The 25,043-nt window shown below is 43.2% G+C and overlaps 6 protein-coding genes across 22 annotated transcripts in view; 5 read left to right on the top strand and 1 right to left on the bottom strand.

The window, feature by feature from the left end:
* Nucleotides 1–105: 105 nt before the first annotated feature.
* Nucleotides 106–920, top strand: LOC115762033 (RNA-binding protein 8A). Its single transcript, XM_030704099.1, has 2 exons — nucleotides 106–307; nucleotides 386–920. Exons 1-2 carry the CDS (start codon nucleotides 247–249, stop codon nucleotides 820–822), a joined length of 498 nt encoding a protein of 165 aa, XP_030559959.1. The 5' UTR covers nucleotides 106–246; the 3' UTR covers nucleotides 823–920.
* Nucleotides 874–3,251, bottom strand: LOC115762031 (protein SDA1 homolog). The gene is made up of 3 exons (XM_030704094.1): nucleotides 2,732–3,251; nucleotides 2,511–2,672; nucleotides 874–2,455 (listed from the first exon to the last, which is right to left on the bottom strand). The coding sequence occupies exons 1-3, from the start codon at nucleotides 3,203–3,205 to the stop codon at nucleotides 932–934; spliced, it is 2,160 nt and encodes a 719-aa protein (XP_030559954.1). The 5' UTR covers nucleotides 3,206–3,251; the 3' UTR covers nucleotides 874–931.
* Nucleotides 3,252–3,656: 405 nt separating this feature from the next.
* Nucleotides 3,657–5,549, top strand: LOC115762051 (phosphorylated adapter RNA export protein). Its single transcript, XM_030704131.1, has 5 exons — nucleotides 3,657–3,788; nucleotides 3,849–4,638; nucleotides 4,698–4,789; nucleotides 4,849–5,125; nucleotides 5,193–5,549. The coding sequence occupies exons 1-5, from the start codon at nucleotides 3,741–3,743 to the stop codon at nucleotides 5,390–5,392; spliced, it is 1,407 nt and encodes a 468-aa protein (XP_030559991.1). The 5' UTR covers nucleotides 3,657–3,740; the 3' UTR covers nucleotides 5,393–5,549.
* A 121-nt stretch (nucleotides 5,550–5,670) lies between these two features.
* LOC115762052 (probable Ufm1-specific protease 1) lies at nucleotides 5,671–6,786 on the top strand. Its single transcript, XM_030704132.1, has 3 exons — nucleotides 5,671–5,749; nucleotides 5,826–6,414; nucleotides 6,483–6,786. Exons 2-3 carry the CDS (start codon nucleotides 5,827–5,829, stop codon nucleotides 6,606–6,608), a joined length of 714 nt encoding a protein of 237 aa, XP_030559992.1. The 5' UTR covers nucleotides 5,671–5,749; nucleotide 5,826; the 3' UTR covers nucleotides 6,609–6,786.
* Nucleotides 6,787–7,075: 289 nt separating this feature from the next.
* Nucleotides 7,076–8,889, top strand: LOC115762050 (probable cytochrome P450 6u1). The gene is made up of 2 exons (XM_030704129.1): nucleotides 7,076–8,194; nucleotides 8,256–8,889. The coding sequence occupies exons 1-2, from the start codon at nucleotides 7,156–7,158 to the stop codon at nucleotides 8,675–8,677; spliced, it is 1,461 nt and encodes a 486-aa protein (XP_030559989.1). The 5' UTR covers nucleotides 7,076–7,155; the 3' UTR covers nucleotides 8,678–8,889.
* A 740-nt stretch (nucleotides 8,890–9,629) lies between these two features.
* The window catches only part of LOC115762528 (protein MTSS 2), a 55,170-nt gene continuing 39,756 nt past the window's right edge, over nucleotides 9,630–25,043 (top strand). For all 17 annotated transcript variants that reach the window (XM_030704794.1, XM_030704798.1, XM_030704807.1 and 14 more), the window contains exon 1: nucleotides 9,630–10,046. The gene's annotated coding sequence lies outside the window, so the exon portion shown is untranslated. The remainder of the gene's footprint in view (nucleotides 10,047–25,043) is intronic.

Consider the following 25,043-nt stretch of genomic DNA (forward strand, 5'->3'; position numbering starts at 1 on the left):
ATTTTTTTGTTTGATTTTATATTTTTTTGTGTGAACTTTTAAAACTACTTTTGGTTTTTAAACTATTAGTTAAATACCAATTAAGATCTAGTTCAGTTCACTGAACCGCTGTATTTAGTTCATTGAAGTTTTGCCATAGAACGCCGAAGAAAAAAAAAACACAACTACAACACGCGGAGAAAACAGCTTAAAATATTTAAGAAAAATATCAATAAATTCGTAATTGTTACTCAAAAAGGAGGGAAAATGGCTGATGTGCTAGATATCGACAATGCCGAAGAGTTTGAAGTGGACGAGGATGGCGACCGTAAGTATTTGCCCAGCCGGCTAATAATGCTGCTCTAATAACTCACACCCACACACTCACACACACGCACACACATAGAGGGCATTGTGCGCTTGAAGGAAAAGGCCAAGCACCGCAAGGGACGCGGTTTTGGTAGCGACAGCAACACACGCGAGGCAATACACAGTTATGAGAGGGTGCGAAATGAGGATGACGACGAACTGGAGCCAGGGCCGCAGCGTTCGGTCGAGGGCTGGATATTGTTTGTCACCTCGATACACGAGGAGGCGCAGGAGGATGAAATTCAGGAGAAGTTTTGCGATTATGGCGAGATCAAAAACATTCACTTGAACCTGGATCGGCGCACTGGCTTCTCCAAGGGCTACGCACTGGTCGAGTATGAGACGCATAAGCAGGCGCTTGCCGCCAAGGAGGCGCTCCATGGCGCCGATATAATGGGCCAAACGATTCAAGTGGACTGGTGCTTCGTGAAGGGACCGAAGCGCGTCAAGAAATCGGAAAAGCGTCGCAGATAGGCAATTGGAATATATATATCGTAACTCATAAACTAGCATAAAACCAACGAATACAAATGGAAAATAAATTTTATTGCAGTGGCAATGCGAAAAGCGGGTTTGTCCGCGGCTACTTCATCTTCTTCTGGTGCAGCAAGTGCTTGCGCATGGCCAGCTGCTTGTCGCGGAAACTCTTCTTGACCTTGGAGCGCGCCTTTTGCCGCAGCATGCCAAAGTTTTTCGTCTTGCGCTTCTCTCGATTCGTCTTGGAGCAGTTCTCATTGACACGCCCGTCCTTCCAGCCGAAACGCTCGCGATCCTGACGACCCGCCTGCACCGTCTCCAGGCGCGACTCCTTGTCGTGCTTGCGCTTCTTGTAGATCATCTCAATGCTGTTCAGCTTGACGAACTCGGCGCGATCCTGCTCCAAAGGCCGCTTGCGGGCACTTGTTACCGTCTTCTTCAGATTGGCGGCATTGATGCGCTTGAAGTCCTCGTCCGTGAAGATGCGCGTCAGCGCCAATTCCTGCGCAGCTTCCTTTTGGTTGAGCAACTTTATGTTTGCCTTCTCCTTTTTGTCCGCCTTGGGCGACGTTTCGTCGCCCTCGCTTGCAACGCCCTCATCAGACTCCTCTGCATCGACGTCCTCCTCCGCGTCGTTGTCGTCGTCATCATCCACTTCGTCCTCATCAGTGTCACTGCCCTCCTCCTCCTCCTCATCATCATCGTCGCCACTTTGCGCTGGACCCTCGCCATCGCTGTGCGCCACGTTCACCCACTCGCCATCATTGGAGTCCGTGTCATCGTCATCGCTGCCTATGTCTATGGTCTTAGAATTCTTGAGCAGAGCCTCGGCACCAAGCACCGTGTCCTGGACATCGCGTTCGCCATAGGCGCGCACCTTGCGCTCCGCCTGCGCCTCTGTCTGGCGACCGCGATCCTTTTTGTGGAGCAGCTTTGGCAGCTGTTCGCGATAGAGCGTGATTAGTGAGCGCGCGGCCATCATCACAGACTTCTCCTTGTACGTCTTGTACATGGCCAGATCCTGCAGCAGATCCTCGCCCATGGCCAGCGGACAGCGCATGCATATTTCGCGCGTGGCATTCAAGCCAATGGCCATGACATCGCTCGAATTGCGTTCCGTGATGAAATTATTTGCAATAGTCTTCAGTATGGGCTCGATGATGTCGCCGGGCACCAGCTCGTGTGATGCCTGCGCCGCGAACTGCAGCACTCGCGTCACCTGGCGCTGATGCGGCTGCATGAAGCGCGTGATATATGGATAAAAGCCGAAGAGGAACAGCTCGTGTATGCCAATCAGACGGGAGATGACGTCCAGATGCATTAACTTGACCTCGAAGCGCTCGTTGCTTGACTGCAGCTGCTTGAACAGACCCTCGGCCATGCCCTGCGGATTGTGGATCAGGTGTATGGCCGAGAAATTGAATGCGGGCGCGTTCTTCTTTTTCTTTTGGGCCTTCACGGCCTGCTTCTTGATCTGTTGCAGCTGCTTCTGGCGCTTCTTGGTCTTCTTGTTGACACGATTCGCCATGAGCGCGCCCTTCAGGTCCACCTCGGGCTCGCTGTCCGAATCGGTGGCAGCTTCATCCTCATCGTCGTGGCCCAGAAAGAATTTCAGCGATGTGACCAGCACCTAAAATGGCATTGTTTATGGATTACAGAGAAACAGGCTTGAGTTTGCCGCAAACCTTGGTGATGGGCGAGAAGCAGCCGACGCTGGCGATGACATTAACCGACTTGGCATCGTTCCAGATGTTCTTCTTGTAGAGCTCGATCATAATGTCGGCCGACATTTTGGCAGCTTTTGGATTGGCATCCTTTAGCATGCCGTACATGAAATTTTGCAGGCTCTGTAAGGGTAATTTTTAGTGATAAAATGTGGAGCAAGTGCAGCAACAGGTCGCCTTACCGAATTGAGCTTCATGTCCTTGTGCTTGGCATTCATGTTCTTGATGTCGTTGACAATGTGCGTCTGCAAGAACGTGCGCAGATTCTTGTCCTGGCAGCGCAGCAGCTGGAAGAACAGCTCCAGTATGTCCAAGGCGGGCACAAGATTTTTATTGCGCAGCAGTATTAACGCCTTGACGAAACAATTTCGCATTGCCGGATCCAGGACGGTGGCGCTGCTTCTCAGCAGATCGGTCAGGTGCTTGGGAAACTGCTGGCTCACGTGCGGATAGCACTGTGCCACCTGGGCAATAAACATTATGATCTCGTCGAGCGATTTGTTTTCCTCGCCCGGATTTAGGGCGAAGATCTCGAGCAGACTAAGGAAATGCTCGTATTGTGTGTGAAACTCATCGCTGTAGGATTCTGGATCACGTTTGATGAGATTTTGCAACTGCGGAAGATTATCCGGCAGTTGATTGTTGGGTCGCACCATAGTAAGACGTAAATTTAACGTCTTGAAAGCACGTTCAACAATTAATAAAAGAATGCACGTGTCTTCTTCTTCTTACTGCATGAACAGTGCTGCCACCCTGTTCCGTTTGAGGCGTTTCCACTTGAAAAACATTGTGCAAGCAGCTGATTGAATGTTAAGTCAATAATTTCATATTTAATTTGCATATATGATAATGTCTAGAGAGAGTTATTTAAATTCAAACATTGCGACACATATATAATTTGTTGTTTTCGATAAAAGCTTCAAGACGCGGCTGCAGGGACAACGTTTTCCAACACAGCAGAAACTGTAGTAAGAACGAAAAATAAAAGAGTTTAAAGAGTCTAAAACTGATTTAAAGCACGCAAATGCTTATCTCGATAATAGAAAAAGAAAGGGCACATACTATTACAAAAGTTTGGTTTTATTTCAAAAATGATAACATGCTCTGTTATCGGAACCAGTGAAAACAGCTCGTCTTTTGCTATCGTTTTCCAACACCGTTGCCGCAGTAGAATTAATTTTTTTCTGCAAGATGATGGACCTGCAGTCCAACGACGACATCGATTTAGAGGATGGAGAGGTAAATAAGTTCACCAAATAGCTAACCAACAGATAGTCAATAATGCGTACCGCACTTCAGTTGTCAGCTAGCGGCGACGACGAAATCTATACGCCGCTGCAGCGACCGGCACCGGCGCCCACAAACGCACCTGCTGCTGCTGCTGCTGCCGCTGCAATGGGCGCCGCGGAGAGCGTTGCAAGTCCGCTTGCCACATGCCACCAGATACAAAGTGCCCTCGATGATGAGTCGCAGTCGAACAGCGAATCCACATCGGGTGAATCCTCTGAGGAGGGCTGCATCAAGAAGCTGCGCACCGACTCTCTCTCGTCGGGCAAAAAGCGTAAAAAGTGCATCAGACGCACGGTCATGGTACGTGTGCCGCCGCCGCCGGAGACCACGGACGCTGAGCCAAATCGGGCGCGTTTCAAGAAATACAACATCTGGACGGCGGCCCTGCAGGAGGAGGCACTCAGCGAGAATATGCGCGGCTGCGATGTCACGCGCAACAGCAGCGATCGCAATGTTGAGAACTATGATTTCTCGCTGAGATACCGGCTCAATGGGGAGAACAACCTGAAGCGTCGTCTGTCCAATTCCTCGGATGAGGGCAGCTCACATCCAGCCCATAAGAGGGGACGTCAGTCCGCACGTCCCGACATGGAGGGTCAGCGCGAGCGGCATCCTGTAAAAAACCGTCTGGGCCAGCGCTCACGGTCGCGACGTGGACATTCGTCCACGAGCGGCTCGTCGGACAACTCGAGCGAGCCGCGGCATATACTCGATCTGAACGATACGTCCGGGCGCGATCCGAGCGATGTGGCCAGGGAAATGGCCAACAAGCTCTACGAGGAGAAGGACGAACTCTTAGGTGGGCGACCAGAACTGGCCACAAAGATCGTATCCTAATTTAAGAATTATGTTTTGCAGTGCGCGTTATCCAGGTGCTTGGCATAGATGTGCCGCTCGAGCTCTACAAAGAAACCCAGCGCATCGAAGCCGACGGCGGCATGATGATCAACGTGAGTTAATCCCCCAATCCAATCTAAACTAATAAATGATATTCATATTTTTCTTTTAGAATGGCAGACGTCGACGTACTCCGGGTGGCGTATTTCTGTTTCTGCTCAAGCATCATGATAAAATAACGCCAGCGCAGCAAAAGTCAATTTTTAGCGAGGATCGCCAAAATGCGAACAAATCTCGCAAGCAGATCGAAACGTTAATACGCGATCGCAAGGTCGAGGAGTTGAAGAAACGTTTGAGCGAAAAGAGCACCGAAATGCCTTCATTAAATACGCGCAAGGAACTCTATATGCAAGGCGCTGAGTCAATTGCCCAGACTCTGCCTGGCAATTGTATGTACAAAATATGCATATGATGAAATTAGAGAAATTCATTTTAAAACTTCATTTTTTCTCATAGTATCCAATCCGCCACCGTCGCCTGTTGGCCAGGAACAGAGCAGTCCAGAGTATAAAACACACGAGATAAACATCAATGTCGTGGACAATGCCGATCTGCCCTCGACTTCGAAAGCTGCCTCGGCAGCGGGCCTTAAGGAGTTGATCAGCTATGATGATGATATTCTGGATGTTAGTTGCGGCAAAATGGATCTATTTTAAACGAGAAAGGAACGCATAGCGTTATCAAGCAGTTGGCCATTTGTATGTATATATTGAATAATATATATATATATGTATGTGTGTGTGGCGCGTAAATTTTACATCTATATAGTTAGAAACATATTTGTACATCTAAATAAATGCATAGCTATTACGGTTTTTTTGTAAGCGTACAATGTCGGCAGTTTAAAATTGGCGCCCAAACTGACCATTGGTCATCGATGTAAATGTTATCGATACTTTCGTGAAGTGCACAACGCAGCTATCGAAACACGACGAATCGTTATCGGAGCAATAGGCATAGACGAGCAGATGATTTCCAAATTTCTAAATTTAATTGTTGCAACGTAGCAAAAGGTAAATATCGCAACTATAAATAAATGTATAAATATAGAAAGGGCCTATATGCTAATTTGAGCGTGTAAACAACAAGAATGACAACAACCTGTGCATGTGAGTCGAGTGTTGAGCAAAACAAAACGCAGCTCGTTGAAATTGCGGCCGAGTCGTACGCATACGAGCTGCTCGAGGATGTGCACCTGGCACTGCCACCGCCCGACAACAGGACAGGTGAGAGCTTTTATACGCGCGGCCACTTCAAGTATTTCCACTACGGCTGCGATGGCCACTCGGACGCGGGCTGGGGCTGCGGCTATCGCACTTTGCAAACGGCCATTTCTTGGATCATGAACAGGCGCAACGAAGCGAAGCGGAACGTGCCCTCGATACGGGAGATTCAACGCATGCTGGTCAGCATTGGGGACAAGCCGGCCAGTTTTGTTGGCTCACGCGATTGGATTGGCACAATGGAGGAGTTTTATGTGATTGATGCCATGTTTGAGATACCCTGTAAATTTGTGCACGTGCAGCAATTGAACAGCGAGCAGCTCTTCACCCAAATACGTGCTTATTTTGAGGATTATGGAGGTCTTATAGTCATGGGTGGATTAAGCGACATGGCCTCCAAGGCCATTGCGGGCATACATCTCAGCCCATTGGCGGGCGTCTCGCTGCTGATTGTGGTGAGTTTCGGAAATTGACCTTAGCTTGATCTGAGCGACAGCTAACATTTACTCATCTGACCCCATAGGATCCGCACTTTTCGGGCGTGCCCAGCTCCAAGCAGCAGCTAATTGACAAGGGCTACGTGCGCTGGATGCACATAACGGAGTTCGAAAAGAGCGCGTACAATCTCTGCTTTATACTGCAAAAATGAGCTAAAAGAGGTTGTGAAGGGCAACAGCAACAGTGCTGCCAATTTAACTAGAGTGGCCAGAGCAATAAAATATGAATGTACACAACTCTACACGAGCTTGCAGTGTTGTCAACTCAGCTTTTCTTTATAGGTAGCCGGAGACAGTTAAAATGTTAAATAGATTTTGCCTATATTTTCATTCGATACCTTTGCTTTCTAAATATGGTAAACGGAAAACAAATATATATTCGTTAAAGCTCTCGCTCAGCTACAAATTCAGCGGAAATATTGCTAAAATGTCAGCACTAATCGAATTATCTACGCAGAGAGTATTTACAGTTATGTTTTCTCTTCTCTTTTAGCGCGCGTTATGGCCAGGAATCGAGTCGATTGATAAGCGCATATTTAACAGTTATTCCATGACGATGGCGCTGATAAGCCAGCGACACTGAACGTTTACAAATTAATTAACCAAACGACGGTAAAAAGCCTAAAAACGAACAAACCGCAAACGTAAAGCGGATCGAAAAAAATTGGAGCAGCTGCTGCCCTGCCCCCCGGCCTGGATATGCTGCAGCGTGTACTGTGGAGCGCCCTGGGCGCCGTGGCGCTCTTCTATGCCCTGGTCCGCTTCAGCCTGGGCTATTGGAAGCGGCGGGGCATACTGCACGCCAAGCCCAAGTTTCTGTGGGGCAACCTGAAAGATGTGCTGGGCGGCAAGCGGCATGTGCAACAGGTGCTGCAGTGCATCTACGAGAGCTACAAGGGACGTGCACCCTTCATTGGCTGCTATGCGCTGATCAAACCGTTTGTCCTGGTGCTGGATCTGGAGCTGGTGCGTCATATACTGGACAGCGATGCGGGCTACTTCACCAGCCGTGGTCTCTATCACAACGTGTCCGCCGAGCCGTTGTCCGGCAATCTGCTGCAGCTGGACGGGCACAGCTGGCGCTGGCTGCACGCCCAAACCCGCACGGTCTTCACGGCGAGCAATCTGCAAAAGCTGTTGCCGCGGCTGCTGCAAGTCAGCAACAGGCTGCAACGCGGCCTGGGCGAGGCACATCTCCAGCAGCTGAACGTGAGCCAATTGGTGGATAGCTACAACGTGCAGGCAATTGCCACGCTCGCCTACGGCCTGAATCCCGGCGAGCTGCCGCCGGACTTTGGCCAGATGACGCGCAGCTATTGGAGCAACTGGAGTCTGTGGCGCGCCTATTTGGCGCTTGAGCTGCCGCTCTTGGCGCGTCTGCTGCGGCACAAAAGCTACGCACAGCTGGCCACGGACTACTTCTTCAAGCTTGTGCTGGAGCAACTGCAGCAGCAGCGCCGAAGGGATCGACAGCCGCTGCAGAGCTTTCTGCAATTGTACTCCGCCACGGAAGAGAACTTGACAGATGCACAGATTGCCGCACAGGCATTTGGCTTTGTGCTGGCCGGGCTGGAGCCGCTGAACGCCAGCCTAGCCTTCTGCCTCTATGAACTGGCGCTGCAGCCGGAGCTGCAGCAGCGCGTCCGTGCAGAGATTAGGGCAACGCTGCAGCGGCACGAGGGAGCACTAACTTCGGAGGGCCTGCAGCAGCTGACCTACACGAAGCAGGTGCTGAATGGTGCGTATATGCAGGAGACTCCCATCTGGGGCCAACTCATCAGCTTAATCCCAATTTACAGAAACGCTTCGCCTGCACACGCCTTATCCGTTTCTGCTGCGCCGCGCCACCCGGGAATTCGAGCTGCCCAAATCCGTGTTTGTCATAGCCCGTGGCAACAATGTGCTTATACCCATCGCAGCTATACACCGTGATCCGGCCATCTATCCGGAACCCGAACGCTTCGATCCGGATCGCTTTGAGGCGGCGGCAGTGCATGCACGCAAGTCTATATCGTTTCTGCCCTTTGGCGAGGGATTGCGCGGTTGCATGGCCAAGCAGCTGGCCCAGCAGCAGCTCCTGGTCGGCCTGGTCGCTCTGCTGCAGCAACACAGCTATGCGCCCTGTGCGGAGACCCAGATACCCATCCAATATGACAATCGCAAATTGTTGCTAATGCCCAAAACGGATATCAAACTGAGCGTGGAGCGGTTGGATAGCTAAGAGGCAGACGGGGCAGAGTTTCGGCTTCGCTTTATAATTATAGTTAGTTGCTTTTGTGTGTAAAAAACGCTTTATTTGTTTTTTTTTTATATATTTTTGTATTTGCGCTAGACTTGTGTGATAATGCTGACGTATACCTTAAATGATTAGATGTAAGCTTGTTTGATTGACCTGCAACAGTAACATAAGAATGAACAAATAAATACCTTAATTGTTGTCAAGTAATAATATAGAGTGTAAAAGTGTAATTAAGTTATTTAATTTGTTTATTTCTAGTTTTAAATTTAACCACCACTCGACGCAGTCACGTGAAGTTGGCTGCGCACGCAAATTTGAGCTGATAGCAATCGATGTATCGTATCAAATGTGTGCACATTTTGCGCTGTGCAACACTGCAATGTCAATCGGCAGACAGAAGCAAAAACAACGCCGAGCGAGTCAGACGTGCGGCAAACGGTGCGCGCAATTTAAAGTGTAATTTGTTAAATAATTAAAAGCTATTTGATAACATAATGCACGAATATGTCGCCACTCGTGCGCGTGAATAAAACAGCGTTTGTGTAAACGAATTGGATTGATTGGGCGTTTCGGTAAATGCACTTCCAGCAGCTCGGGCTGCTGCTTTTTTTTTTTTATTTCTACGCGAAGTGTGCATCCAATTGAATTAAATAACGAAAATGCAAAGCGTAACTGACAGGAGCAGCATTGAAATCGAAACGGCGGCAGGCTAAATTGAAAGTACGCAAAAAAAATAACTGTTAAACGGCGGCGGCAACGGCACTTTACTGTTGTTTGCTTAGGAAAGCAGAAAACAGTGCAAAAATAGCAAAAGAGGAAAGGAAGAATATAGTAAAAAAAAAACGCCGAAAAGTGTGTACATATTTAAATTTTTAGTGAATAATTTTATGCAACACGCATGCACACGTCTGTCTGTTGTGTGTGTGTGTGCTTGTCTGTGATTGTGTTTGTGCGCGTTTGTGTACAACAAGAATAACAACAAAAACTGTGCAAGGATCAACGACAACGACAACGCCGCCGTCAGGGTAGTTTGTTTGAACAAAGCCCAAAGCCCAACGTGGAGACGGGTGGAGAGAGACGTGTGCTCTCTTCTCTTTTGTGCGCTTTTGCCGCCTGGAATGTGCTGCAGCCCAACAAACAAAAACAACTGCAAGAGTAATTGCAGGAACAACAACGACAGCGGGCGACCGTAACGAGCACACACTCGCAGTTACACACACACACTCAGACCGGGTGCCGGCTAAAAGGGGGAGGAAACGCTGTTTGATTGTTTGCAGGATTCTTTTGAAGCGCCCGCTGCTGCTGCTGCAGCTGGAAGTTGACTGCATTTGGGCAAATAGATTCAAGAACCGTGAGTATCCTTCAAATGTCCTGCTTCTTACACTTGCTTTTGTTCTTGCCGCGTTTCTCACACTCCTTGATTCGCCCTCCCTCTCACGGTCCCTCTCACGTTCAAGTGTGCTAATTATGAAAATGTAATTAGTTTAAGTGTTGTACAATAACACAAAAGCTGACAGACAACAGCTTCCAGCTTCAAACAAGCACAGATTCCAAGGTCTTCCAGTGCCAATTCCAGTCAGCGCAAGTAATGAAAACTCCTTTCATTGCCAGCCAACAACAACAGTAACAACAGCAACAGCAACAACAACAGCAACATTAACAGAAACAACAAGAACCGTAATTTTGTGCTCCCTTTTTGAAGTTGTCGCGCTATTTGCGCAAGTGCAGGCACTCGCCATCAGATGTGCGCGCGTGCCGTGACACGAATTCATCGTGCGTGCACGTACACATGACAGCATCAATTTATGGCTGATAAAAATTGTACTTAACATAATTACCAAATTATTATAAGTGAATGTTCACTTTTTTATAGGTGCACGAAATTTAACAAGTTTAGTTTAATGCTGCATACTTTGCATATTTGTCAATTGCCGCCGCGCACAATTTGGCCCTGGCTCATCTCTAATGCTGCTCTTCCTGCTCCGCCCGCTGCAGCTATTGCTGTTTGTTGTGCTTATTTTGCACCGTTTTGCATCATTTTTAGCACAAACATTTTGCATTATGTGTGGGCTACTTATTAACTTTTGTTGTTGTTGCTTTCTTTTTTGTTTTGTTCTGATTTTATCGCTGGGAAGCAACAACAACAATGTTGGGGGAATAATCATAACGCGTTGGCGCTCCCCCTCCACATCCAGCATCCGGCGGGGGGTTCATTGACTTTGTTTAGCTATTATATTCGTATCCAAATCCAATCAGTTTTTCTAGGCTGCCATTTTTTGTTGAGTTTTTTTTTGGTTGTTCACCTTTTTTGGGGGTTAAAGCATTATATGAAATATGGGGTTGGTTTTGTTGTTGTTATTCTTTATTCTCCAACTGGTTTTCATGATGTCTCCATTTTGCAGTGTGCCGTAATCAGAGCAGGAACCGGAGCAGCACGTTGACACCAGTCGACGCAAATGTCTAACTGTAAATGTTGTTTAATTCAAATTTCAGTTTGTTATGATTACAGTTGTTGTTGTTGTTGTTGTTGTTGTTGTGGCGTTGCCTTATCGCACGTTTATTTGAAATTTCATGAGGCCTTTGTGGGCATGGCCCGCCAGTCAATGCATTTGCCTTTTGCATACCTTTCAAACGACTTTGATACGAGCTGCGACTGATAAGGAGAGCCCATACAGAGAACTCTCATTAACATGCCAATTGTACAGTGAAAGCTCGCCTAACGAACAGACTCCAGCCAGATCTATATTTTTACTGTATTTACTGTGCTCACTAAAGTAGATTTATTTAAACAAATGTTATAGACAAATGCCAAAAGCGGGAATGCTTGCAATTGTACACACAGTTTGCTTATTTGTTTATTTCTAGAAATTCTATCATAAACTTGCACTATTTCGTATCTCTCTAAGTTTCATGTTCCGTTAGAATGCAATACCTTCTAGAGTTTTTTTCCTTTTTTTTTGTAATCATCTGATATGCTTGGAATTTCTTCTGCTAGGGTATATGCTTACACACACATGTGTGTGTGCGTGTGTGTGTTTGTATCTGCACTTGGCACATTTTCTTTGTGCCTATCTGATGCCTCTTGCCTGCAACTGGCAAATATGTAACCTAATCCCAAAAAGCAAAAAAAAAAAAACCATTCAACTGCTGCTGCACCTGTGCAGAGAGAGAGAGAGAGAGAGAGAGCTGGGGGCAGGGGGCCAGGTGGGCGGGGCTGTTGAGCCACCAACAGCTGGCGGCAACGAAATAACTTGGTTTTTTGGCTGCTTTTCAGCTGCTTTTTAGCTGCTTTTCTGGCTTTCTTTTCACGTAGCATGTTTATGGCTGTTTCAACAAGCTAACAAAACTGCATCCAAATACACGAGAGTACATACAAGAAAAGGAACATATATTTATTTAACTCTATAGCTGGATAAGCTTGCGTTGTTATTCTGACCAGCCAAACAATTGCAGCAGCAGCAACAACAACAACAACAACTATGTAAACTTGTGTGCAACTTTTTTTGCTTTGAGCCATGTAATTGTTAATTATGCTTTTGGGCAATAGAAGACAGAAGACGGCGTCTAACTATAAAACAAGTAAGAGCACAATTTGATACGCTTGGCCGGCGTTTAAATACCCTAACAGCAAAGGTCTAACTATAAAAATGACCAAGCTTTTATGAGATGCTGTCGGATGCCGATAGAATTTGTTTCTGTTTATGTTTATGTTTGTCGATTTCGGTTAGCTATTGGCAGACCTATAATATGGGATATTAAATCGACTTATGAAGCTAGTTTGAAACAGTGAAAATTGTTTTGCAGAAAGAAAAAAGGAAAAACAGACAGATGGACATGTCTAGCTGGCACTAGATCCCAGAATATATATATATATATATATAATTTAAAGGTTCCTCTGTGGGTTACATATTGGATGACAAAATGCTAATGCCCTTTGCTAGGGCATATAATATCTACACATAATGTTCGATAGTCTGGCCGAGCCTGTTTGGTGTTTGCATACGCCAACGCATCGTTGTGCTTGTTGTTGTTGTTGTTGTTTTAGTTGTTGTTGTTGCTTTAGTTGTTGTTGTTGGCAAACAGCTGGGGCAACTGCTGGGAACGTTTCCAAGAGGCAGACACACTCTTGAAAGTTATAAACTGGCCTCTTTGAGCCAAGAGTGACTGCATGAATGAATGCATTTGTTTTGCATCTTGAACCCGCCGTTTTTCTTCTTCTTCTTCTTGTTGTTGTTGTTGTTTCTGCTGTCTGACACCCACGCGGCCAAACATTTTCGATTTCGATTTCATTTTGTTCGCCTGGGTGTTGATTTGAGTGCATGAATGAATATCCATGAGCATATATACTACACACATATTAAAGGAGAGGCGTAAAGCCATATATCTTTCTTATATATGTATATATTATGCCTTGCCCACGCGGCAGCAGCTGCTGCTGTTTTTTGGTGTCTCTTTTGTTAACTTGGCTAATCGCCTGACCCACACACTTTTGGGCCAATCAACAGCTCAAAAGTTCACTAAAAAAGCGTTTCCATTTTGTTTTTTGTCGCATGTCAAAAGTTGAGAGAGCGCGTACTCTAATGGATTTTCAGCGAGTTCTGACCAGCTAAAAAAGGTCGGTCTTCATTTAAAAATGAATAAACTTTGCATCTGCACCGAACCGGGGTCTGCTCGTTTAACCGAGTCACATTTTTTGATACCCTGAACCCATTGAAAATGGGTAAAAAGGGTATATTTTATTTGTGCAAAATCCAAATGTATGTAACAGGCCGAAGGAAGCATCTCCGACCCCATAAAGTATATATATTCTTGATCAGCTTCAATAGCCGAGTCGATCTAGCCATGTCCGTCTGTCTGTCCGTCCGTCCGTGCGTATGTATGAACGCAAGGATCTGAGAACCTATAAGAGCTAGAGACTTGAAATTTTAGATGTAGGTGCTTCTAGTGCCTGCGCAGATCGAGTTTGTTTCCGATAATCGATAACTTGCCCCGTTTCCAAGTAATCGATAAAATTCGATATCGATATCCTGTTTTTTTGGGCAATTTTGGTAAATAATAAGAGCTAGAGTCACCAAACTTGACATATAGCTTCTAGAATAGTATATATATATATGCATTTGATGTTGGAAGAAGAGGGTTCCCCTAGTCGGGAGCTCCCGACTAGAACCTCTTACTTGTTATTCATGGTTTTGCCTCTAGAAAAATTTGGCATTTAAATCTGGCAACATCATTTTTGGTCCAATCTCATGTAAAATTCTAACCTCCACAATCCTATATAGACATGGGTTCAAATTTCCCACATCCGTAACTCGGTCAAAAATTTACCGATTTTCATGGGGCTTGGCTTTTTATTCATGGGTTTCCCTCTAGATTAATCTGGCATTCAAATCTCGATACCGATTTTTTGGTCGAAATCCATGTCCAAATCTTACCCCAAGATTCGTATATAGACATGGGTCAAAATTTACCACCCCCATATCACGGCCAAATCTCATCCGATTTTCACGAAGTTTGGCTTTTTCTTCATGGTTTTCCCTCTGAATTAATGTGGCATTCAAATCTCGACACCGATTTTTTGGTCGAAATGCATGTCCAAATCTTACCCCAAGATTCGTATATAGACATGGGTCAAAATTTATCACCCCCATAATTTGGTCAAATCTCATCCGATTTTCACGAAGTTTGGCTTTTTCTTCATGGTTTTCCCTCTAGATTAATCTGGCATTCAAATCTCGACACCGATTTTTTGGTCGAAATGCATGTCCAAATCTTACCCCAAGATTCGTATATAGACATGGGTCAAAATTTACCACCCCCATAACTCGGTCAAATCTCATCCGATTTTCACGAAGTTTGGCTTTTTCTTCATGGGTTTCCCTCTAGATTAATCAGGCATTCAAATCTCGACACCGATTTTTTAGTCGAAATGCATGTTCAAATCTTACCCCAAGATTCGTATATAGACATGGGGCAAAATTTACCACCCCCATAACTCGGTCAAATGTCATCCGATTTTTACGAAGTTTGGCTTTTTCTTCATGGTTTTCCCTCTAGATTAATCTGGCATTCAAATCTGAACACCGATTTTTTAGTCGAAATGCATGTCCAAATCTTACCCCAAGATTCGTATATAGACATGGAGGAAAATTTACCACCCCCATAACTCGGTCAAATCTCATCCGATTTTCACGAAGTTTGGCTTTTTCTTAATGGTTTTCCCTCTAGATTAATCTGGCATTCAAATCTCGACACCAATTTTTTAGTCGAAATGCATGTCCAAATCTTACCCCAAGATTCGTATATAGACATGGGGCAAAATTTACCACCCCCATAACTCGGCCAAATCTCATCCGATTTTCACGAAGTTTGGCTTTTTCTTCATAGTTTTCCCTCTAAATTAATCTGGCATTCAAATCTCGACACCGATTTTTTGGTCGAAATCCATGTCCAAATCTTACCTCAAGATTCGTATATAGACATGGAGGAAAATTTACCACCCCCATATCTCGGCCAAATCTCATCCGATTTTCACGAAGTTTGGCTTTTTCTTCATAGGTTTCCCTCTAGAATAATGTGGCACTCAAATCTCGACACCGATTTTTTGGTCGAAATTCATGTCCAAATCTTACCCCAAGATTCGTATATAGACATGGGTCAAAAATTACCACCCCCATATCTCGGCCAAATCTCATCCGATTTTCACGAAGTTTGGCTTTTTCTTCATGATTTTCCCTCTGAATTAATCTGGCATTCAAATCACGACACCGATTTTGTGGTCGAAATGCATGTCCAAATCTTACCCCAAGATTCGTATATAGACATGGGTCAAAATTTACCACCCCCATAACTCGGTCAAATCTCATCCGATTTTCACGAAGTTTGGCTTTTTCTTCATGGGTTTCCCTCTAGATTAATCTGGCATTCAAATCTCGACACCGATTTTTTAGTCGAAATGCATGTCCAAATCTTACCCCAAGATTCGTATATAGACATGGGGCAAAATTTACCACCCCCATAACTCGGTTAAATCTCATCCGATTTTCACGAAGTTTGGCTTTTTCTTCATGGTTTTCCCTCTAGATTAATGTGGCATTCAAATCTCGACACCGATTTTTTGGTCGAAATTCATGTCCAAATCATACCCCAAGATTCGTATATAGACATGGGTCAAAAATTACCACCCCCATATCTCGGCCAAATCTCATCCGATTTTCACGAAGTTTGGCTTTTTCTTCATGGTTTTCCCTCTAGATTAATCTGGCATTCAAATCTCGACGCCGATTTTTTGGTCGAAATCCATGTCCAAATCTTACCCCAAGATTCGTATATAGACATGGGTAAAAATTTACCACCCCCATATCACGGCCAAATCTCATCCGATTTTCACGAAGTTTGGCTTTTTCTTCATGGTTTTCCCTCTAGATTAATCTGGCATTCAAATCTGAACACCGATTTTTTGGTCGAAATGCATGTCCAAATCTTACCTCAAGATTCGTATATAGACATGGAGGAAAATTTACCACCCCCATATCTCGGCCAAATCTCATCCGATTTTCACGAAGTTTGGCTTTTTCTTCATGGTTTTCCCTCTAGATTAATCTGGCATTCAAATCTCGACACCGATTTTTTGGTCGAAATTCATGTCCAAATCATACCCCAAGATTCGTATATAGACATGGGTCAAAAATTACCACCCCCATATCTCGGCCAAATCTCATCCGATTTTCACGAAGTTTGGCTTTTTCTTCATGGTTTTCCCTCTAGATTAATCTGGCATTCAAATCTCGACACCGATTTTTTGGTCGAAATCCATGTCCAAATCTTACCCCAAGATTCGTATATAGACATGGGTCAAAATTTACCACCCCCATATCTCGGCCAAATCTCATCCGATTTTCACGAAGTTTGGCTTTTTCTTCATGGTTTTCCCTCTAGATTAATCTGGCATTCAACTCTGAACACCGATTTTTTAGTCGAAATGCATGTCCAAATCTTACCCCAAGATTCGTATATAGACATGGGGCAAAATTTACCACCCTCATATCTCGGTCAAATCTCATCCGATTTTCACGAAGTTTGGCTTTTTCTTCATGGGTTTCCCTCTAGATTAATCTCGCATTCAAATCTCGACACCAATTTTTTGGTCGAAATTCATGTCCAAATCTTACCCCAAGATTCGTATATAGACATGGGTCAAAAATTACCACCCCCATATCTCGGCTAAATCTCATCCGATTTTCACGAAGTTTGGCTTTTTCTTAATGGTTTTCCCTCTAGATTAATCTGGCATTCAAATCTCGACACCAATTTTTTAGTCGAAATGCATGTCCAAATCTTACCCCAAGATTCGTATATAGACATGGGGCAAAATTTACCACCCCCATAACTCGGCCAAATCTCATCCGATTTTCACGAAGTTTGGCTTTTTCTTCATAGTTTTCCCTCTAAATTAATCTGGCATTCAAATCTCGACACCCATTTTTTGGTCGAAATCCATGTCCAAATCTTACCTCAAGATTCGTATATAGACATGGAGGAAAATTTACCACCCCCATATCTCGGCCAAATCTCATCCGATTTTCACGAAGTTTGGCTTTTTCTTCATAGGTTTCCCTCTAGAATAATGTGGCACTCAAATCTCGACACCGATTTTTTGGTCGAAATTCATGTCCAAATCTTACCCCAAGATTCGTATATAGACATGGGTCAAAAATTACCACCCCCATATCTCGGCCAAATCTCATCCGATTTTCACGAAGTTTGGCTTTTTCTTCATGGTTTTCCCTCTGAATTAATCTGGCATTCAAATCACGACACCGATTTTGTGGTCGAAATGCATGTCCAAATCTTACCCCAAGATTCGTATATAGACATGGGTCAAAATTTACCACCCCCATAACTCGGTCAAATCTCATCCGATTTGCATGTCCAAATCTTACCTCAAGATTCGTATATAGACATGGAGGAAAATTTACCACCCCCATATCTCGGCCAAATCTCATCCGATTTTCACGAAGTTTGGCTTTTTCTTCATGGTTTTCCCTCTAGATTAATCTGGCATTCAAATCTCGACACCGATTTTTTGGTCGAAATTCATGTCCAAATCATACCCCAAGATTCGTATATAGACATGGGTCAAAAATTACCACCCCCATATCTCGGCCAAATCTCATCCGATTTTCACGAAGTTTGGCTTTTTCTTCATGGTTTTCCCTCTAGATTAATCTGGCATTCAAATCTCGACACCGATTTTTTAGTCGAAATCCATGTCCAAATCTTACCCCAAGATTCGTATATAGACATGGGTCAAAATTTACCACCCCCATATCTCGGCCAAATCTCATCCGATTTTCACGAAGTTTGGCTTTTTCTTCATGGTTTTCCCTCTAGATTAATCTGGCATTCAACTCTGAACACCGATTTTTTAGTCGAAATGCATGTCCAAATCTTACCTCAAGATTCGTATATAGACATGGAGGAAAATTTACCACCCCCATATCTCGGCCAAATCTCATCCGATTTTCACGAAGTTTGGCTTTTTCTTAATGGTTTTCCCTCTATATTAATCTGGCATTCAAATCTCGACACCAATTTTTTAGTCGAAATGCATGTCCAAATCTTACCCCTAGATTCGTATATAGACATGGGGCAAAATTTACCACCCCCATAACTCGGCCAAATCTCATCCGATTTTCACGAAGTTTGGCTTTTTCTTCATGGGTTTCCCTCTAGAATAATGTGGCACTCAAATCTCGACACCGATTTTTTGGTCGAAATTCATGTCCAAATCTTACCCCAAGATTCGTATATAGACATGGGTCAAAAATTACCACCCCCATATCGCGGCCAAATCTCATCCGATTTTCACGAAGTTTGGCTTTTTCTTCATGGTTTTCCCTCTGAATTAATCTGGCATTCAAATCACGACACCGATTTTTTGGTCGAAATGCATGTCTAAATCTTACCCCAAGATTCGTATATAGACATGGGTCAAAATTTACCACCCCCATATCTCGGCCAAATCTCATCCGATTTTCACGAAGTTTGGCTTTTTCTTCATGGGTTTCCCTCTAGAATAATGTGGCATTCAAATCTCGACACCGATTTTTTGGTCGAAATTCATGTCCAAATCTTACCCCAAGATTCGTATATAGACATGGGTCAAAAATTACCACCCCCATATCGCGGCCAAATCTCATCCGATTTTCACGAAGTTTGGCTTTTTCTTCATGGTTTTCCCTCTGAATTAATCTGGCATTCAAATCACGACACCGATTTTTTGGTCGAAATGCATGTCCAAATCTTACCCCAAGATTCGTATATAGACAAGGGTCAAAATTTACCACCCCCATATCTCGGCCAAATCTCATCCGATTTTCACGAAGTTTGGCTTTTTCTTCATGGGTTTCCCTCTAGAATAATGTGGCACTCAAATCTCGACACCGATTTTTTGGTCGAAATTCATGTCCAAATCTTACCCCAAGATTCGTATATAGACATGGGTCAAAAATTACCACCCCCATATCTCGGCCAAATCTCATCCGATTTTCACGAAGTTTGGCTTTTTCTTCATGGTTTTCCCTCTGAATTAATCTGGCATTCAAATCACGACACCGATTTTTTGGTCGAAATGCATGTCCAAATCTTACCCCAAGATTCGTATATAGACATGGGTCAAAATTTACCACCCCCATAACTCGGTCAAATCTCATCCGATTTTCACGAAGTTTGGCTTTTTCTTCATGGGTTTCCCTCTAGATTAATCTGGCATTCAAATCTCGACACCGATTTTTTAGTCGAAATGCATGTCCAAATCTTACCCCAAGATTCGTATATAGACATGGGGCAAAATTTACCACCCCCATTACTCGGTTAAATCTCATCCGATTTTCACGAAGTTTGGCTTTTTCTTCATGGTTTTCCCTCTAGATTAATGTGGCATTCAAATCTCGACACCGATTTTTTGGTCGAAACCCATGTCCAAATCTTACCCCAAGATTCGTATATAGACATGGGGCAAAATTTACCACCCCCATAACTCGGTCAAATCTCATCCGATTTTCACGAAGTTTGGCTTTTTCTTCATGGTTTTCCCTCTAGATTAATGTGGCTTTCAAATCTCGACACCGATTTTTTGGTCGAAATCCATGTACAAATCTTACCCCAAGATTCGTATATAGACATGGGTCAAAATTTACCACCCCCATATCTCGGCCAAATCTCATCCGATTTTCACGAAGTTTGGCTTTTTCTTCATGGTTTTCCCTCTAGATTAATCTGGCATTCAACTCTGAACACCGATTTTTTAGTCGAAATGCATGTCCAAATCTTACCTCAAGATTCGTATATAGACATGGAGGAAAATTTACCACCCCCATATCTCGGCCAAATCTCATCCGATTTTCACGAAGTTTGGCTTTTTCTTAATGGTTTTCCCTCTATATTAATCTGGCATTCAAATCTCGACACCAATTTTTTAGTCGAAATGCATGTCCAAATCTTACCCCTAGATTCGTATATAGACATGGGGCAAAATTTACCACCCCCATAACTCGGCCAAATCTCATCCGATTTTTACGAAGTTTGGCTTTTTCTTCATGGGTTTCCCTCTAGAATAATGTGGCACTCAAATCTCGACACCGATTTTTTGGTCGAAATTCATGTCCAAATCTTACCCCAAGATTCGTATATAGACATGGGTCAAAAATTACCACCCCCATATCGCGGCCAAATCTCATCCGATTTTCACGAAGTTTGGCTTTTTCTTCATGGTTTTCCCTCTGAATTAATCTGGCATTCAAATCACGACACCGATTTTTTGGTCGAAATGCATGTCTAAATCTTACCCCAAGATTCGTATATAGACATGGGTCAAAATTTACCACCCCCATATCTCGGCCAAATCTCATCCGATTTTCACGAAGTTTGGCTTTTTCTTCATGGGTTTCCCTCTAGAATAATGTGGCATTCAAATCTCGACACCGATTTTTTGGTCGAAATTCATGTCCAAATCTTACCCCAAGATTCGTATATAGACATGGGTCAAAAATTACCACCCCCATATCGCGGCCAAATCTCATCCGATTTTCACGAAGTTTGGCTTTTTCTTCATGGTTTTCCCTCTGAATTAATCTGGCATTCAAATCACGACACCGATTTTTTGGTCGAAATGCATGTCCAAATCTTACCCCAAGATTCGTATATAGACAAGGGTCAAAATTTACCACCCCCATAACTCGGCCAAATCTCATCCGATTTTCACGAAGTTTGGCTTTTTCTTCATGGGTTTCCCTCTAGAATAATGTGGCACTCAAATCTCGACACCGATTTTTTGGTCGAAATTCATGTCCAAATCTTACCCCAAGATTCGTATATAGACATGGGTCAAAAATTACCACCCCCATATCTCGGCCAAATCTCATCCGATTTTCACGAAGTTTGGCTTTTTCTTCATGGTTTTCCCTCTGAATTAATCTGGCATTCAAATCACGACACCGATTTTTTGGTCGAAATGCATGTCCAAATCTTACCCCAAGATTCGTATATAGACATGGGTCAAAATTTACCACCCCCATAACTCGGTCAAATCTCATCCGATTTTCACGAAGTTTGGCTTTTTCTTCATGGGTTTCCCTCTAGATTAATCTGGCATTCAAATCTCGACACCGATTTTTTAGTCGAAATGCATGTCCAAATCTTACCCCAAGATTCGTATATAGACATGGGGCAAAATTTACCACCCCCATTACTCGGTTAAATCTCATCCGATTTTCACGAAGTTTGGCTTTTTCTTCATGGTTTTCCCTCTAGATTAATGTGGCATTCAAATCTCGACACCGATTTTTTGGTCGAAACCCATGTCCAAATCTTACCCCAAGATTCGTATATAGACATGGGGCAAAATTTACCACCCCCATAACTCGGTCAAATCTCATCCGATTTTCACGAAGTTTGGCTTTTTCTTCATGGTTTTCCCTCTAGATTAATGTGGCTTTCAAATCTCGACACCGATTTTTTGGTCGAAATCCATGTACAAATCTTACCCCAAGATTCGTATATAGACATGGGTCAAAATTTACCACCCCCATATCTCGGCCAAATCTCATCCGATTTTCACGAAGTTTGGCTTTTTATACCCTGAACACATTGAAAATGTTTAAAAAGGGTATATTGTATTTGTGCAAAATCCAAATGTATGTAACAGGCAGAAGGAAGCATCTCCGACCCCATAAAGTATATATTCTTGATCAGCATCAATAGCCGAGTCGATCTAGCCATGTCCGTCCGTCCGTCTGTCCATATGTATGAACGCAAGGATATCAGAACCTATAAGAGCTAGAGACTGAAATTTTAGATGTAGGTGCTTCTAGTGCCTGCGCAGATCGAGTTTGTTTCCGATAATCGATAACTTACTCCGTTTCCAAGCAATCGATAAAAATCAATATCGATATCCTGTTTTTTTGGGCAATTTTTGTAAATAATAAGAGCTAGAGTCACCAAAATTACCATATAGCTTCTAGAATAGTATATATATATGCATTTTATGTTGAAAGAAGAGTGTTCAGGGTATCCTCTAGTCGGGAGCTCCCGACTAGAACCTTTTACTTGTTTTTGGTTTAAAAGTAATCAAAAAGAATCAAGTGCGGCTTGTACGCATGGATTAATTATTAATTTAATGCCAGCGAATTAGTTAAGCTTGCCACAACTCTGCCCCTGTCTGTGCCAGCTCCTCTACTTGGCCACAAGCCGCATGAGAGCCGTTAAGCGATTATTTGCACTGCCAAGACAGATTTTCAGCTAACGAGCGCAGACACAAAGCAAACAGAACAGTGAAAACTGACATGTTTTGTCTACAAAGTTGCCATGGATATATATTTATATATATATATATGTATATATATATATTTCCCTGTGTATAAGAAAAGAAATCTTTTCTGGCGGCTTAGAAAAGCGCCGGAGCGAGCCGGCAAAACAGCGACTGAAAATAACAAACTTGAACTACAAAGAAGAAAAAAAAAACAAAACAAAAGAAAATACGAAATAACAACATGTGCCGGCTAGCGGTACTTTTGTTTATCATTAACGAGTGTTGACTGTGGCGCAGACTTTGTTGTGATAAAGGGCGGGTTGCGGCCAGGCAAAAACCCAAAGCCAAAGTTGGCTTTAATATTGCCAAAAAAAAAAAACGAACTTCAATTAGTGTTTGCTTTAAACATGCCAGCAGGCGGATATTCTAATGAAGAACGCTTCGCTTTAGCGCTAATGTTTCTTTGTTTTTTTCTTTTTTAACATTTCTGCCAAAGTGGTTAACAAAATAGCAACCCACAGAGGGTATTCGTTTCTATAATGAAAATTGACCCACTAAAAATTATCTTTATGGGGCAACTACTTGGATATGAACAGCAAAAATCGCTGGAATGCTTGTTCCAAAGGGTAATTGGACAAAAAAGTTAAGAGTAAATTTGTAACCGATATACATATGTATGATAAATATCGATTTTGCACTTCAATAAAGCACACACACTGAAAATAACAAGAGCCAGAGGCAACTTCCCTTCCAAACAGCGCGAATATAATTTTCTTTCTATTGGATCAGCAAATCATATTGTATATCGATAACTTATCGATAAAGAAATTTGAGTTTTGCTTTGTTTCACGAAAAATATGAAGAGCTAAAGCTAGAGGCACATAATTTTCTTTTTATAAGATCAGCAAATCATGTTATAAACTATATTTATCGACCATGTGTATTGATAACTTATCGATAAAAGTTTATTGATTCATTTGCTTTGAAATTATGCATTTCACTGAAAATAAAAAGAACCAGAAACAACTTCGCATATAAATTCCAAGCAACAGGAATATTATTTTCTTTCTAAAAGATAGGCGAGGTATGCAATAAATAAGCTAATCAACTATATTTATCGATAACTTATCGATACAAGTTTATTAGGTAATGAAAAGTAATGCCCATTTGTTGCTTAATTTATGCTTTTGCTTTGGAAACTGATTTAAACAAATATATTATTCTTGGTTTTTTTTTGAGTAAAAAGCGATTCAGTGCGTTAATTGTTTCCAAGTATGCGCCTCAAAAGTCTATAAATAAGATTTATTTTTTTTTAGCTATATACACACACACACACATACATATGTATTTATATCTGTTTGTGTGCACACATTTTCCCAACTCGTGTTTTGGCCATGTTTTCAATGTGTAATCATATAATTTTATGCCCGATTAAACAGCTGAACGCTCTAATGTGCCGAAAGTTTATTTCCAGAGCGGGAGAGAGAGAGAGAGAGAGAGAGAGTGGGAGAGCGGTTTAGGCCAAAAGGAGAGACACAATTTGGAGAGGTTGTTTACATAAAATGTGGGCGTTCTTGTTGCCATTGCGAAATGTTGTGTTGTGTTGTGTTTTGTTCTACTTTTGAGCTGTTACGTTTGGCCATGCTGTGTTTTTTCCTTCTCCTCCTTCTGATAGCTTGCGATCGATAATCGATTGCGCCGAAAATCGAAGTCGTGTTGACATCGTTCTTGATTAGATAACGAATCATTCGCTTATCAACTCACATACCTAGAGATATGGCAAAAAAAAAACTAAGATTGTGTAAGTTACAGCAAAAAAGAAACTGGTTGTGTTTAGTTCAATTAGCTTTAAATGGATTTTTCTCTTCTGCTTTTAATGAGCTGCGAAAAGTTTGAAATTGTGCTCAACACAATTTTTCCAATACTATCAATGGCATTTCATGTGTGTGTGTGTGCGTGCCATTTCGTTTATCCAATTGCTAAATATTATTTATAGAAATTTGGGTTAATGACGTCGGAACAGAGCAGAGCACACACAGATGCCGCTCTCAGCGCGATGTGCCGCATACAAAATGCAGCGCATAGATGCACAGATACATAGATACGCGCATATAGATACATAGATACGAGCATAAAGATACATTCGTGGGCATGTGCTTCAGCTTGATTTTGATTTCATATAAAAGAGACTCTAGATTATCATCAACAGCATCAATGATGAGTTCTTTTCGCTTTTTAAATGCATTTTCTAAAATGAAAACACAACCGATGTCAGCGCTTTCCACAGCAATAAAAACAAACGTTGACAACCTACGCTCCCCCTCTTGGCCCTGTGCAACCCATGTTTCACAGAGTGGGCGGGGGAGCGAGGGCAGGGGGTGGGGACTGCCTCATTGTTGACCACAGCTGTTGTTGTTGTTGCTTTACGGTGAAAGTGTAAAGTCATGATGCGCGCCGTTCAATTTGCCATCCGTATATCGTTTACCTTGTGGCTGCAGCGACACATTCACATTCACATTCACAATGGCCCCTCCTTGCCAT

The sequence above is a fragment of the Drosophila novamexicana genome, unplaced genomic scaffold (genome assembly GCF_003285875.2).
Source record: "Drosophila novamexicana strain 15010-1031.04,08,12 unplaced genomic scaffold, DnovRS2.1 tig00000564-arrow-pilon, whole genome shotgun sequence".
Taxonomy (NCBI): domain Eukaryota; kingdom Metazoa; phylum Arthropoda; class Insecta; order Diptera; family Drosophilidae; genus Drosophila; species Drosophila novamexicana.